General features: G+C 33.3%; 1 protein-coding gene across 2 annotated transcripts; it reads right to left on the reverse strand.

The window, feature by feature from the left end:
* Nucleotides 1–2045: 2045 nt before the first annotated feature.
* Nucleotides 2046–12862, reverse strand: LOC103486814 (villin-3). Of its 2 annotated transcripts, none has more exons than XM_008444908.3 (24): nucleotides 12444–12862; nucleotides 10903–11055; nucleotides 10575–10674; nucleotides 10423–10491; nucleotides 10060–10296; nucleotides 9787–9964; nucleotides 9512–9644; nucleotides 8406–8565; nucleotides 8182–8332; nucleotides 7995–8095; nucleotides 7742–7900; nucleotides 7135–7203; nucleotides 6992–7060; nucleotides 6708–6845; nucleotides 6341–6469; nucleotides 5726–5873; nucleotides 5593–5603; nucleotides 5377–5517; nucleotides 5174–5299; nucleotides 4632–4694; nucleotides 4211–4315; nucleotides 3769–4027; nucleotides 2710–2954; nucleotides 2046–2633 (listed from the first exon to the last, which is right to left on the reverse strand). In XM_008444908.3, exons 2-24 carry the CDS (start codon nucleotides 10956–10958, stop codon nucleotides 2520–2522), a joined length of 2961 nt encoding a protein of 986 aa, XP_008443130.2. In that variant the 5' UTR covers nucleotides 10959–11055; nucleotides 12444–12862; the 3' UTR covers nucleotides 2046–2519. The 2 variants fall into 2 exon arrangements, with proteins under 2 accessions (XP_008443130.2, XP_008443131.2); XM_008444909.3 differs by having other exon boundaries at nucleotides 12379–12862.
* Between the last annotated feature and the right edge of the window lie 2748 nt (nucleotides 12863–15610).

The raw sequence follows: 15610 nt of genomic DNA on the forward strand, positions 1-15610 counted from the left end.
CAACTCTATCACAAGCTCACTTTTTTTGTTACTATTTTTGCATAAATAATATAGGTGGAAAACTCAATTAGAAACATGTTAGGACTACTATATACATATGGTCATCCTCTAATATAACACGATGTATTGTAAGAGTGTGATAATGAGATATAACGTAACTAAAAGGTTAAAAGTCGTACTTTTCTGAAGGGGGTCGTCAATCATGAAGACACTCTTAAACAGGACATCCGTACAAATATCTCTTAAATTGGATCAACGCAATATTTTTTAAATGAATTAGAAGTAAAGTTATGAGCACTTATGTTGATCATATAGGATAATACCATACCATTATTCATTGTACGCTTAACTAGTGATCCAAATCTTGATCTACCAATACGTACTACTGTGTGTCGATAAAATCTAAGATGTTGTAACAAGTGTGGTTTAAGGGAAGGATTGTTAAGAGGTGTGGCATAGTGCTTGACACCATATATATAATTCTATGACAAAGAGTTATGGTATCCAACTCTATCAAACAAGTGATGTGCTCAAGAAAAGATGATTTTGACTATTTGAAAGTTGACTTTGACATTAGTAGGTACTGTGCTTTGAACAAACAGAGTTTGTCTAGAAAAGAGTAGACGTATAGATGACTATGTGTGAAAGGAGGTTTGGTAGTACTTCACTCAAGATAGACTAATTATCATAAGCAACATTGCAAACAAAGTCTCACATATATACAATGGAAAGAAAACATAGGTGTTTATTGATATGTCAGGACAACTATACAATGAGTATGATCTATATTTTAGATGAAATCAAAAGTAAGACTTGAGTACTTATACTTGAAGTTGACAAGTAGACAATTCATACTATAGTTTAAATTAAAATAATGTAAATAGAAAGTGTCACATTGTCTTACAATAGTTGCTTATAGAAAATAGCACACAAAAATTAGAAACTAATAAGAATTACGGTTACAAGTTTATAGCTAACCTAACAAACTAAACTTGACTTAGTGGTATTTGGTATATGATCATCATTACTATAGCTCGAAGGTTCAGTTCCTACCCTACAAGTGTTATATAGAAAAAAGTTTACAGCTAAAATTAATTAATAGGGTAATAAATATAGTTTTATTTGAGGATTTACTGTAAATGACAAAACTGTTAAAAATATTTATAAAATATAGGAAATTTCAAGTTTTATTAATGGTAGAAGTGGGATATAAAATTTTGCTATATTTAGCAAATATTTTGATTCATTTTATTATTTTTGAAAATGTTCTTTTTTATTTTATAATTAATTAAGATGTAATCGGTAAAATAACCTTTTACATACCCAATTAATGATTAATTAGTTTTCTTGTAGAGGCTCTATTCTTTCAATTTTCCATCTTTTCTACAATCTATACATTATATGTATACATAAAATTGTGAAAGTTATCCTTACAATGATATGATATCGATGAAACTCTCATTTAGTTAATAATGATAATTTTATTCAAATTGTCCATGTAGAGATCTGCTAGTTGAAATATCATACATGATCTAAGATCATTTTAACAAAAACTGGTTTTGATTATATTATGAACTTCGTTTATTTTTGTTATACATCCTTTGAAATCACTCAAAAACAAGTTATTTTTGTTATTCAATATTAATTTAATATTTAATATTATGCTTCTAAATACATTTTTTATACTATCATAATTACGTTTGAATGATTAGTGATTTTGAAAATGACAATCAAATATTCTTTCTAATGTAACAACCAAGCAAGCACGTGGACAATTCAATGAGCAGTGTTGAGTGATTTTATTCCCAAATTAGATCCTTACATTATATTAAAAAGTTTGGTTGAGATTGTGAATTGATATCATAAATTTGAATGCATAACAGCAAAAGATAAAAATTAGGTTGGCCACCCAACTGACCATTTGGTGAAAAAGATATGAGAAAGAAAAAACTCTAAGCTACTCTATTTCATTCCAATGAATGTCAAAAATAATAAGATGAGAAATTGATCAGTACTAACTTTTAACTCAATTGGACAACAGTATATTGATATATCAATCAACAAAAATATGTCATTCCTTGTATGAAATAGATGGCATACAACATAATCGTTTAATATACAACCCGCAACCTACTAGCAAATGAAAACGACGACAGTAGGGCGAAACTCGCAAATAAACTACTAGAGGACCAAATGAAAGAATTGGCTGCCTGGTTCTGTAAACTACAACCTCTGAACATTACATACCAGCAACAATGACCAAAGAGATAAATATAGAATGAAAATGAAAAGGGGAAAGAAAGAAAAAAAAAACACTCTTCAGGCAGCAGCACAATTGAATGACAATATCTATGACTATGTTCATCAATGGCAAATATCAAAATGCCAACAGATTTCGAGCCCGACCAAGATACACAAGTAGCAGTGTCTTTTACGGGAAAGTCGAAAACAAAATAGATGAGGAAATATATATTTGAACCTTAGAGTAGTAATGTTCTCGTTCAATATAGATTCATTCATTAGAACAAATCGGCTTTCTTTTTCTGCATGTCTTGCTTCCATTTTGGCAACTTGTAGAAGGCTTCTTTAGTTGTTCCAAATACAGTTTGGAACTCTTCATCAGAGAGATAGGCCTAAGAAAATATGCCCGAATAGTTAGCAAATAGGAAATGTACAATCAACTCAATGTGTATACAATATAAAACATACCTCTCTCTTTTTGAAATCAATTCCAGTCACAGGATTATCAGATTTGGCTTTCAGTCGATCGTAACTAAACACAGACAGATTGTTATCATCACCATTCTCCTCCTGCAGACTATCTTGATTTACATCTGCATCGTCATGATTGTTTTTCAATACAGGAGAGGTTTCCTCTGGCTCCTTAAGATCCAAGACTTCTTCAGGACAACTCTCTATTTGTTGGGAGACATCATTCTTTTCTTCAGCTGCCCCTGTTTAATGCAGCATTTTTAGTCCTTTGATGTTCAATCATAATTATCCAACTCAAAACAATTGCTAGAAAGAAAAAATCAAGAAGCTATATGAGGTGCTACATATTTTCACACTGATTCTATCCTTTTTTTTCAATGAAGCCAATAAATTGCCCAATTTTCCACCTGAATATGCCTGTTTTGTACGTAAAAGCCAAGCTTCGAATAATTCTATGCTACCATACTGACACAACAATTCATGAAGATTGCAAGAAAAATATTGAAAAAGTTATGAATTTGGATAATTAGGCACATGAGCCTCTCAACAATTTAGCTAAGCTCTATAATACAGTGCCGACAAGATTATTGAAAACTATGACCTCGTTGGATAAGAATTTCATTCTTAGTTTTATGTTTTTGAAATTTATGTTGTTCTCCCATTTTAAGAGAACACCAAAAACCCACTAAAAGAGAGATGGTGAACCATCAAAGATATGAAAAGTTTAACGGTAATGTTGAAACTTTTGAAAGTCTAGGGGTACATTATAAACAAACTACTTGTGGTTTCCATCAAAAAAATGACTGTAGGAGATTTTTTTTTTCTTTTTTTTGAAAGTTTAAGGGCATTCTTGGAACTTTTGAAGTTTAAGAGGCATATTTTAAACAAAGTAAACGTTAAGGCCTTCAGGGGTTTCTATAATTAGCCTTTTTTCCCCCAACAAAAAGCTTCTTGAAAATTGTCTGCAAAGCTCAAGAGAAACACAGAACTTAAAGTGTACTGCTGAGAAAATTTCAATCGCTTGGATAGAGAAAAGAATGGTAAAAGTCCTCTTGCCTGGAACGTTACTCTCTGGTGGGGGACTGCTGTTAGAGGGAGGAGAGGAATCATTGCCCTTTTTCTTTTCAGCAGTCAGAACAGATGAAAGAGCAGCCACTGCTGCTGCCCTTTGTGAGCCCTTCCCTCTGCCCGATACTCTTGATGCACTAGATGTCTTCGGAGGCGACGACTTAAAAGCAGAGGTCAAGGCAGCTAGAGCCTCAGCTCTTTGCCTAGGACCACTTCCCTGGCTAGAACCATTGGACTTATCTGGACTCTGCAAAGAAGAAGAAAAAAATATTATTGTATGTCTTGCAATAATGTGATGTTACACTATCATCAACAATGACAACAAACAAATAGACACATGAATTTGTTTAATCATTTGCACCAATGGCCAAACAAATCAACTTGCAATTTCCCTTATTACAATATTTAATAACTGTGTTGTGTCATTTACCAAGTGGGTGGATTTATCTGCAGATGGATTAAACGCAGACGATAAAGCAGCTAAAGCTGAAGCTCTCTGTGTTGGTCCTCCTCCCTGGTTCCCATTCGACTTTTCCTATCTCAACAAAAGCATAAAACATCAGTCACCTTACCATCTAACAAATACATATTATTCAAAAAAGAGGTATTCAGCAAATACTTGCACCAGATGATTATATTTTAAGCACCAAAATCTGCATAAAATGTATTGTCGTTTACTTGAAAAAAAGATAATGATCAACAACCCCACAAAATGTTTTAGTATTGATAAATAACAACAATCCCATAATTAAATTACACTAGTAACTAACATTGGATATTCTTATAATCCCAATGATCTAGTACCGAGAACAAAAGCTTCCTTAAGTAGAAGTTAGAGGAAATTGGTCTACCTCCACAATATGTCCAATGCCGAAGAGTAAAGTCACCTTTTTTTGGAATGAGTTCCCTTGAACCTGCAATCCATCCAAAGATTAGAAAGATTTTGCACCTAAAATATAAAATCATAAAAGTGCGTATTAGGTGCTTCTACTCTGAAATTTATTTGTTCTGACTGGAGGCTGCTCTTGTAGGATTTTTCATTCTCTCTCTCTCTCTCTCTTGGTTGGATGGTGATGGGGGAATGAATTCCTCTCTTTTTTCCCCTTTTATATAATTCATTCATATATCAATGTATTCATTTCTAATCTTCAATAAGATGTATCCTACAGTACTCATTTCCAGTAATTATAAGGCTCTGGCTTTTGCATAACCATGAATGATGTAATTAAAAGTGAATCGAAGTGATCATTTTATCAAAATTTCATGGCCAACAATAAAGTATTCAAAATATTGTTTTTTTTTTCCCTGACCTTACAACAGCATAAAATTTATTGAAGTTTGCAAGATTTACAGGATTAAGCAATAAACGAGTAATCAAAGTTTGAGTACTTACAACAGCCTTTGTGTAATCCCATGAAAAGTATGTTGTGAAGAAGCATGGTTCATTTCCTTCAGAGATTTTGTATAACGGCACATTAGGAGACAATCCCTCTAGAGAAGCAGCCATCTCCACATATTTCTGAAAAAAACAAAAACAACATGAATGAAAGAAAATTGAACTTCGAAGCGTACACAATATAGTTCCGGGACTCCTACCTGACCAATTTCCCAAGCATTTTGCTTTTCTTTGGGGTCAACGGATTGACCAACCCATATAAACACTTCAGCTTGAGTGTCAAGTATCAAGATATCCTCTGTCAACAGATCATCTTGAGAGAAATTGTAAATTTCCTCTACCTGCACAAGATAAATATAAGATCATAACACTGCATCTGGTTAACTTGTTCATTAACAAGGAATTCAAATATTCACCTGGAACTTTCCTGTAAGGACAAATGCGAGTATCAACCATCAAAATGGAAGCAGTCAAAATGAAAAGTCAGCAAAGATAACAGTTAAATACCAAATGAGAATTTTTTGAACTTAAAAAGAGAGCACAGGTCACCTCTATTGAATGAAAATGCATATAAGTGGGGATCCCTGACAGTATCCTGAGATACTTTTTTACTGTTGTAACTTTGTTTCCCTCCAAGAGCAAACCAGAAGGTTGAACTCTCTGTTCCTTCCTTTGCATGTTTCAAAGTAACACCTGGCTGTATTAGGGAGAATATAACAAATGTGTTAGCAAATATCTGTAGCAGTACACATACACAAAAAGAAGGGTGAAACAAGATATGTTCAAACATTAAAAAACAACACTTCTAACAAAAAGAAAAAAGGCCTATTTGCTTAGAAAACCAATTTGATACATTTCACTTCAATATGATGGGCATATCTTTTTTTCTGATTTTCTAGAAAGTAAATAAATAAAAAGGCCTTCGAACATTTGAGCTCAAGTGTCCAATGCTTATCCATTGTGGTCAACAAGTACTGACTATCATCCAATAAGACATCTCAATTATAGAGCTAGTACCTGATGTGTGAATAATAAACCTAATACATAACTAAAATGTCAATGATCCACTGTGTTCACAAACCTGTTATCCAAACTAAAGTTTGGGAGGGGACACATGGAAAGGAAGATTTGACTACTCAACGAAATAAATGTTTGAGACCTTACCTTTAGAAACTCTGCAACTTTTGCAGCCAACTGTTGCTGCTCGAACGTACTTTGGTTTCCATGCCATGTGAAAACAGAAGAGCCGGATTGCAGAACAAAACACTCGGCAGAGTTCAATGAGGTCGCAACCTAGATAATCAGAAGTTGAGACATTACTGTAACACTTGCATATTAAATGGCTGAAACTAGAAGCAGTCTTTCAGCATAAACATGAACCCAATGATAATGTTATAACATTATATCCAGTCAGCTTGAATATGCATGCACACAAATATTTCAAACCTTGAGACGGCTGAAGAAAGGCATTTAGAAAAGCATGAACCACACTTAACATAGAAATAAAATGGTCAAAATCACTACTACGTACAGCTTCAACTTGCACTGCTTTATTGTTGTGAATGGATGTTTGTGATAACCTAATAAGGGCAACAGAATCTTCTGTGTAAGTTTCATCAGCCAAAGCTTTATCTGCTATGACTTTCTTGTAACCAGAGCTCAAGCCACCCTACAGCAGAATTCATTGAAAAAATGGTGGTTATCTCCATCTCTCAAGGACCCTCGCAGTCCCACAACAAAATCTAGTAAAAGAAACTACAACGTGATTCTAATTAAAAAAATTAGTTGAAAAAAAAAGCTTCATAGGACTACTACCTTCAGGACCACAAAAGGTTGAAAGAGGGCAATAAATTGGGGTGGCTCTTTGCCTTCAAATATCCGACCCTGCAAAAAAATATGTGATAAGTAAATTCTCAAAGATGAAACTATTTATCATCTATAATTTATGTTTACGGTACCTGGACGGGCCTTCCTTTCAGCGAGTTTGACATTGTATTAGTCAACCGTGTAGCCATCTTTTGATCTTCCTGAGGTTTGAAATACATAGAAAATGGTATGAAAGCAATTAAACAATATTCACGTATGTTTATGAAGAAATGCACTTATATATGTTATGATATGAAAATGTAAAGAATGATAAAACCTCCCTACACTTGTTGTACGGATTACAAGCGTTTTAGGAAATTAGATCAAGGAAAACACTATAATGATGAGAAATTCAACCAAACCCAAGGAAATTAAAGAAAATTCCTCCAATTGGCTTTAGTGAAAAAAAAATGAAACATACAGAAAAACAAGCCCAAGGAACAAGAGTAGAAGCATATTGAGCAACAGCCCCATTGTTCTAAAAGTTCAATATCTAACATGTATCACACAAGACGGAAGGCTACCCCAAGGAAGAACCAACACTAGGAACATGAGTTTTTTTTATAAGAACAACTTTTATGGAGAAAAAATAAAAGAATATATGGGCATACAAAAACCAAGCACACAAAAAAGGGGACTCCACTATAAATTAAAAGCATAGTTAGATTTTCTCAAAATAAACCCTGAATGCTAACTTACCTCGATGGTATCCTTTCCAAACCAAGAGCACAAGAAATAATCTTCTTTCCTCTCACCAGAGTGGTAGGTGTAAAGAATGATGTAGCAGTCTCCACTGTAAAATTTACCAATATCCTCCGCAAGCAATGGAGTTTTGGCACTGCCATTGATTCGCCATACCTGGAGAATGAAAACCATTAGAACCCCAACTAAACAATTAAAACTTATCAAGCCATTTCAAATAACCAAAGCCAAAACTAAGTATCATATAAACCTCCATTTTCCCTCCTCCCTCCAGCAATGGTGGAACTTCCTCATTTGCCGGTGTACTTTTTGTTAATCCCTTGAGACCAAGACCTTGTTGCTTCAATAGAGCTGTTTATAAAAAGAGTACCACATTTAATAATACTTAAAGCAAACGGTATGGCAAACTCATCTTATCAGTTAGATGTGGTAACTACCAGCTACTTTTCCTCTTCCTTCCTCAGCACCTGTAGTCACTGATCCAACTGGCCAGGACTCGAAATTGGACTTGAAAGAATGTGTTTCATAACCTTGTATAACCCGAGTAACACGAGTTGCCTTTGGCCTATTCTGGCTGGCAATAAATTCCTGAATATAAAATATTGTTTGATAAATCTCATCCATTACTCTAATAACTTGAAATTTTGGCACAGAAAGTTACCTCAGCTACTTGGATTGCTGCTTTCCTCTCCTCGACTTGGGTCACTCTTCCAACCCAAACAAATATTTCAGCACCACAGTCCAGCAGATAACATTTATTATTTTCCAGTAGGGATTTTGATAGTTCGCCGTCGACAACTTTTACTTCACCACCATCAATGCTAAAGCAGTCATTGACAGAAATTAGAAATACGGAACTCCAGGAGTGAGGATCAAATCCAAAGTTAAGAGAACTCATTAATCACGGCAAACTTTAAAGTTTGCATATATACAAATAAAAACTTTAAGAAACAAGGATCCAAAGCCAAAAAGGAAAACGCTTCTTCCATCACATCCAATATTGAGAATAAATAAATAATTAGTTTTTATGACAAATTAATAGAACTAAACATTTTAATTTATTATATTTAAAAATTAATACTATGAAAAAATAATACAAAGTAGGAAAGTTAGAACTATTTTACGTTCACAATTAACCACTAAAATTGGCGTATTGTCATTTGAGCAAAAAAAAAAGGTTTTCCTTTTCCTTTTATTTTTTCTTTTTGTGGTCACCTACACAAGAGTAAAATATTAAAATTCTACAAGCTTCTTAACAGCCAAATTTGGTGGGGTCAACCGTTATCTTGTGATATTTAGTTTAAATGTGCAGTTACCCAAACACTAAGATATAGAAAAGATGTTCCGTTCACAATTAAACTGATGTATATGTATTAATTTTATTCTTAGGAGAAACCGGGTGCTACAGTTGACTTCCTCCATCCATAAAAGCGGCTACACAGAAAAACTAATCCTCATACTTTAAGTAGATGTCTTAAAATGCCAATGTTCTTATGTGCTTCTTCAAACAAACAGAACAGAAAGAGAAAATCTTCAAATTGAAGGAATGCTGGGATAAAATATCAACTAATACTATCTAATGTAGGTTCAATTGCTTGTGAATATCAAAATAGGCTCATTATAAATTTCCGTCTGCAACAAGGACTGTATTAGGCCAGGAAGACTATAGATTTTATTAGGAGTCACCATCCATTTTAAATCATTTACCACATGAAAAATACTTGAATTATGTTTCTGACTACTAAATCAAGGAATTCCAACAAAAACCTGTAAAGCTTTGCAGGAGCAGATTCTGGAATTATATCATCTTCACTAGCTACTTTCTTCCCAATGGGGGCAAAGCCACCAAATAGGACCCAAAATTCACCAGAGTCAGACTCAGTATCCAGCTTCCCATCATCTAGCATGTTCAAAATAATGTTTAACTCAATGTATTGCAATATGTACATCATCAACGATGAATAAAAAAATCATAATTGAAAGGGGCAAGGAATGACTGAAACAGGGGAGGGTCAGAACAAAAGCGTATCTTCTATTCCTACCAACAATTGCAACATCGCACTTCCCCTCATGATTTTTATCCTTCAAGAATTGAACCACTTCCAAAGCTTTTGCCCTCTCCTGGATATTAGAGTTCGCACCATTGAACTGAAATATCTTGCTCTCAGTGTCTAAGATGAACACATCATCATGATTTAGTGATGAACGAGCAAAAGGAACCTGGATATCCAAATGCAAAAATAAACATCAAAACTCCATGTCACTGGAAAAAACACGATTGAAAACGCAGACTCCTGGAAAGAAAAATAAAGTGCCTGTTTCATTCGGACAACTCGCTTTCCCCTACAAACATACAACCGTGTTTCAAATTGTTCTTCCTCAGGTTTCTTAAAGCCAGATGCAACACCTCCCTCCAATGGTATGATGCAAGGCTTGAAGTATGACAAGAATTTTTCAGACTCGTGGCCTTGAATTTCTCTGTGCTGTACTGCACGTCCTCCAAGAGAAGCATCAAGCTCCACAGTTTTAATAGCTGCAGTTCCTGCTTCATCCTAATATAATAGCAAAAGGTCATAAAGTCAGAGGCCTGTGTTTGATTATCAAGTCCTTATAAATAAAATTCAACCGTCAGATCTCAATGAGGAAAGGAGGAAGATGAAATAGGCAGGAGAGAATACCTGACTAGTATCTCTTCCAATCCAAAAGTGTATATCATAGAGGAAAGAACCACCTTTGCCTTGTGTTGTCTGCACAAAAAGTAAAGAGCTAGTTAAATAACGAGAAATTTCACAAGATTAGCAGCATTAAAGATGAGAACTAAATGGAATACCTGCAAAACTATGTAACTATCCCCCATGTAAAATTTCCCATAATCTGACTTTGGCAGCGGAACAGGCTGAAAGTTTTCAATTCGCCAGATTTCTGTCCCACTAGGAGAAATTAAGTTCAACAATTAAAACTTCTGAGACATACTCTAAATATAAATGAACCAATCGATAATTCCATCACATACAAGAAATTAAAGTCAAATATTCTACCTAATCTCACTTCCATATTAAGAGTGTCCATATAACACAACATGCATGACACTCTAATCTCAAATGAAATTAAGAAAATTATTTTCCAGGTAAACAAGTTTCTAATCTTTCTAAGGATACACTCTCTGTCCAACTGCCTGAAATGCAGGATCCAAGACTTTGGCAGAGCTTGACATTGGAGAATATTTCTGTGCTACTATCTCTTTAGTTGCGAGAGAATCAGGCAGTTTTTAAATTATCTTCGCTGAAATTAGGATATGCCGCAAGAATTCACTGCAGAAGGGAGAAAGCAAGAGTGTGAAACAGAGTACAATGATGATAAATCGGTGGAAACCCCAGGCATAGAAACAAGGGAAAAAAATGAACGGACTTACAAATTTCAAAGCAAAAGACATTCAGGAAAGCAAGCAAAACATACGAGCTCATTGTTTAATTTATTTTCTTGGACCATTGAATCTTTTTTCTCTTTTTATTTTTTTTTTATTTTTTTTTATTTTTTTATTTTTTTCCCTTTGCTAATCTTAACATCGTCACTCAAAGAAACATGCTAGAGCTTCATCTGACATAATTTTCCAAAGCTGAATATCATACTATATCCATTCAGGAGAGCTGCAACAGCATGTCAAATATTACATGCAAGGTTACTTGATATTTTTTCAAGTTCAGTCACTGATCTTCACCAATAACCATTAACCACACATAAGAGCGTTCCATTAACCACACATAAGAGCGTTCCATAATCCAGCATTTGTATCTGGAAACTCTAAATTGGGAGATTCAGTCTTTAATTAAGTCCACTCCATAACTTGCTATAAGACAACAATACTTTGTAGCCTGAACACAAAGTCCACACTCGAACTCAAATTTATCCTTCAAGCCCAAATTATGAACATCTCTGCCACACTACAAACATCACAACCTTACAAGTAAATAGTCTTGTAATGTTGACTAATACCACATTCCAATCCCACCCAGTTTTCTCATACATCACATGTATAAAGTTTCCATTTTGTAATCCAGTAATGCTGAAGATCCTTAATAAGAGTTGCAAAAGATCATATCCAAGAATCCAGCTGATGAGAACTAAGAGGAAATGTTTTCCAATGCATTCAATACTCTTGAACATTGCAAGGTGTCAAGCCAATGATTGATCCATTAAAATAACAGTCGTGCCAAGGGGGCGCTAAAGATAAATATCAAGAGCAAATCGGCAATTAAAGAGTGATCTAAGAAGTTTGATTATAATAAGACATCATCTCGAAGTAACAATTTGCTTAGCCTAACAACAACCCATAACCAAATTGCTAGATTTTCTCCCAACTAAAGTACCAAACTTCCAGTACACAGTAAGAACACTCCAAATGAGATACATCAAATTCCAAACACTACTAAATCTCCATTAATTGAAAGGATCAACGAGAAACAAAACAGGGTATAATAGAAATACACAAAATGGGTAAGTCCCATGCACCAATCAGATCAAAGCTCCGATTGAATCTGAAGCAGATAAGTACAATATATGACCAAACAAACAAAACCCAGAAAGAAAAAAAGCAAACAAAACGAAGAAACACCCAGATCAAAAAGAAAAATCACATGGGGTTAACGATCACAGACGAGATCAGCAAGAAATGAAGTGCAATCGAATTGATTCAGCTGACCTGCACGGAGATCTCTCGCACCCTTGTGAAGATGAAGGGTGGAGGAGAGAGAAATGATTAGGAAATGCAAGAAAGCGGAATGGGGGAAGGACGGGGCCGCAGAGCTGGCAATAAAGAAAGATATAGAAGATAGTTGGAAAAAGAAAAGTGGGAATTATTGCTGTATGTGTCTGTTTTCTCTTTTCTCTCTCTCACAACACAACTTTTCAGCCTTTTGAGATTACAATTCAGAGGAGCGAGAGAGATCAAAGTTGGGTTGGGGTCGCTTGAATGACAGTGGAGAACAAGGAAAGCGGAAGGACAAGGAGGAAAGAAGGGAATTGAAAGTCGTTGTATAATGGAAGGGATCCGTTGACAGTGGCACCGGCCATTTTGGGCTCTGTTTTTTTTTTTTTTTTTCTCTTCCTTTGACAATTCCCCCAAGAGATTGGAAACAGACAAATTTTGACAAGAACCCATTACTCAATTATACGATTTATGAACCTCAAGCTTCTTTGTTTTTTTTTTATGGTGAACCATGTAATGGTATGAAGTTTCATTGTTGGATTTTGTGTTATTCTATATTTAGTTGACTTATAACTTTACTTTCAAAGTCATGCTTGGACTTAATTTGAAGGTGAGAAGTCAAAGTTTGATTTAGTAGATATTTTTTTACGTTCGAGGAGAAATAAGTTTAAATGGTAGAGTACTTATATATCAATACAAAAGTTTGATCATAGGATCTAAACTTTTGGTTTAACTTGAAAATTCTTCGAACAACTTTTAAAGCAAGAAAATTGTTGTATACCAGTTAAAATCTAATGTTGTATTGGAGTTGTAAACAAACTTTTCCTTTTAAATATAAAATAGGAGTCAAAATCATGCAAGTGATTTTCATACATTTATGGTACTAAAAAATTGGGTTGTTGAATGTAGAAAGAGACACTAATGTGATCTTAGCAAAGAAAAATGTTAGGCTTAGATCGATGATATTGAAAGGAGTAAGAGACAAACAACTCATAAAGAGATAAGAAAACTCTTTACAATCAAATATTTCGAACAAATTTTATGACTAAAAGTTAATTGATTTATAGTTTTACTTCAATGTCATTTAGACTAAAAATTTGAAGTTAAAATAAGAGTCAAATTTTGGATATTTTTACTTATATCTTGTTGAAGGAGAAATAGGTTCGAGTGGTATACTTATTAGCTATCATAAAAATTGATCGGACATGGATTCCTAAATCAACTTTAAAATTCCTTAAGCAATTTTTAAAGCAAGAAAAAATTGTGTATACGAGTAAAAACACCTATATGTGTTATCGTTTACTTTCATTACTTCTATATATTTTATTGGTGTGTATTTATGACACTACAAACTTCAAATGTACTAAAAGATGTTCTTAGTGAGGACCCGAGACAAACAACTCTTATGATAAAAAAGAAAAAAAAAATTGGTGGCAAAACATTTTATTATAATTTTGAAAGACTTAAATATTTGATAACAATAATGAACACAATCTCACATTACTCTTGTACCTAAATTATTACTACACATTTAAAGCCATTCAACTATGGTGACAATTATTCAATATATATTAACAAAAGAAAATAATGTAACCCTTTTTCTGTTTCTATTTGACCCCAATCTGATTAAGTACTTTTCATTTATTACTCTCCATATGTTATATACAAATTCAATTACACAAACATAACTCACTTCTTAACTTAAATGAAACAATTAAAAACTTGAACATATAATTCGACTACATAGTACAATATACAAATAAGAAATCATCATTGGTTGATTAAACTAAAAAAAGAAAAAGATGATTGATATGCACCATATATGAAATCAAGTTTGATTCTTTCACACTAATTTTTACTATTTAACAAGTTACTATTTTGAGTAAATGATCTGATTTTTTTTTTTTGTCTGCTTCTTAGTACTTCTAGCGGAATCAATTTTATGTAGGTTGCTCAAAATGATCTCTCTCAACTACATCATTGAAATATTATTGAAACCTAAATGAAATAATTGACATGACACAATTGTTATTACTCTTTTTTCAAAAGTGGTTATTTGGGAATCAATAAATGCTATACCATTATTATATTGTAGAATATCTTGTAATTTTTCCCTACTTTTCTTTCCCATGTTGTTATTGTCTAAAATTAGCACAAAAGTAAATGAATGAAAAGACATGTTTGGATGTGAATTTTCTTTTAACTAAGTAAAATAGTGATGTTTATGCCTAAAATGGTATGGTATGGTTTGCTAATAATATACCCTACATTTAAAATAGTTATCCGATATAGTAATTCTTAAAGAGCTCTTAAGAAACTAAAGTGAGTACTTGAGTTTTAAAAATGGATAGAAAATGAATGAATAGTTATTCTACATATAATGTATGATTATAGAAGCGTTTTACCATTATGTGAATAAGCTATTAAAAGAGTCTACCGAATTATAACATAAGAAATTAGAATCACTAACTACAACAAATGACTTTCAATGACGATACTCCAAAATTTCATTGAATGCATAAGATGAGGTATAGTATATAAACTTAAATATGTTACAATGACTACCAAACTGTGATCATAAGTCGCAAATTTACAATGACATTCAAAACTTGTCATATCCTGTCATTATAAACACTCCTATCATACAAAATCTCCATTTCTGTTTAGGTTTGTGAAAAATTAGTAATGATATGCATAATAGTAGATTCTAAGATGTTGCTATATTTGAAAATTAAACTTTTGATATATATATATATATATATATATATATATATATATATATATATATAAAAGGTTGGTTGGTTTTCTATTAAAAAAAATGTAATTTTTATTATCCATAAAGGATCTTCCCTCTTTTCCTCAATGCTTCAAAAGTTGTATATAAATATATGCTCTAAAGAAGTAGACGCCAAAAGGGCACAAGCATCATAGAATATATAAAAGATAATTACACACTCAAAAGACACTGCTTGTTGTTTTGGGATCTTTGTGTATGAAATATATAGCAGCAGGGAGGACTGTATAATTGAGAGAGAATGGGGGAAAAACATAGAGGAAGAAGGTGGAGAAAACGATCTTGAGAATTTGGAAAAGTGGTACGGATAGCCCTCTTTGAGAGCCTCAACTGAAATTTTGTCTCGCTTTAAAGAACGTTTGGAGAA

Source organism: Cucumis melo, chromosome 4 (genome assembly GCF_025177605.1).
Source record: "Cucumis melo cultivar AY chromosome 4, USDA_Cmelo_AY_1.0, whole genome shotgun sequence".
In the NCBI taxonomy this organism is placed as follows: Eukaryota; Viridiplantae; Streptophyta; class Magnoliopsida; order Cucurbitales; family Cucurbitaceae; genus Cucumis; species Cucumis melo.

Bases quoted from the DNA above. Each gene is read 5' to 3' on its own strand.
- LOC103486814 (XM_008444908.3), bottom strand. From the start codon at position 10,958: ATGTCAAGCTCTGCCAAAGTCTTGGATCCTGCATTTCAGGCAGTTGGA. The intron at 7,901-7,994 runs GTTTATATGATA...TTCATTCTCCAG, and splicing joins AGGGAGGAGGGAAAATGGAG to GTATGGCGAATCAATGGCAG. The intron at 7,061-7,134 runs GTACCGTAAACA...ATTTTTTTGCAG, and splicing joins TGAAAGGAAGGCCCGTCCAG to GGTCGGATATTTGAAGGCAA.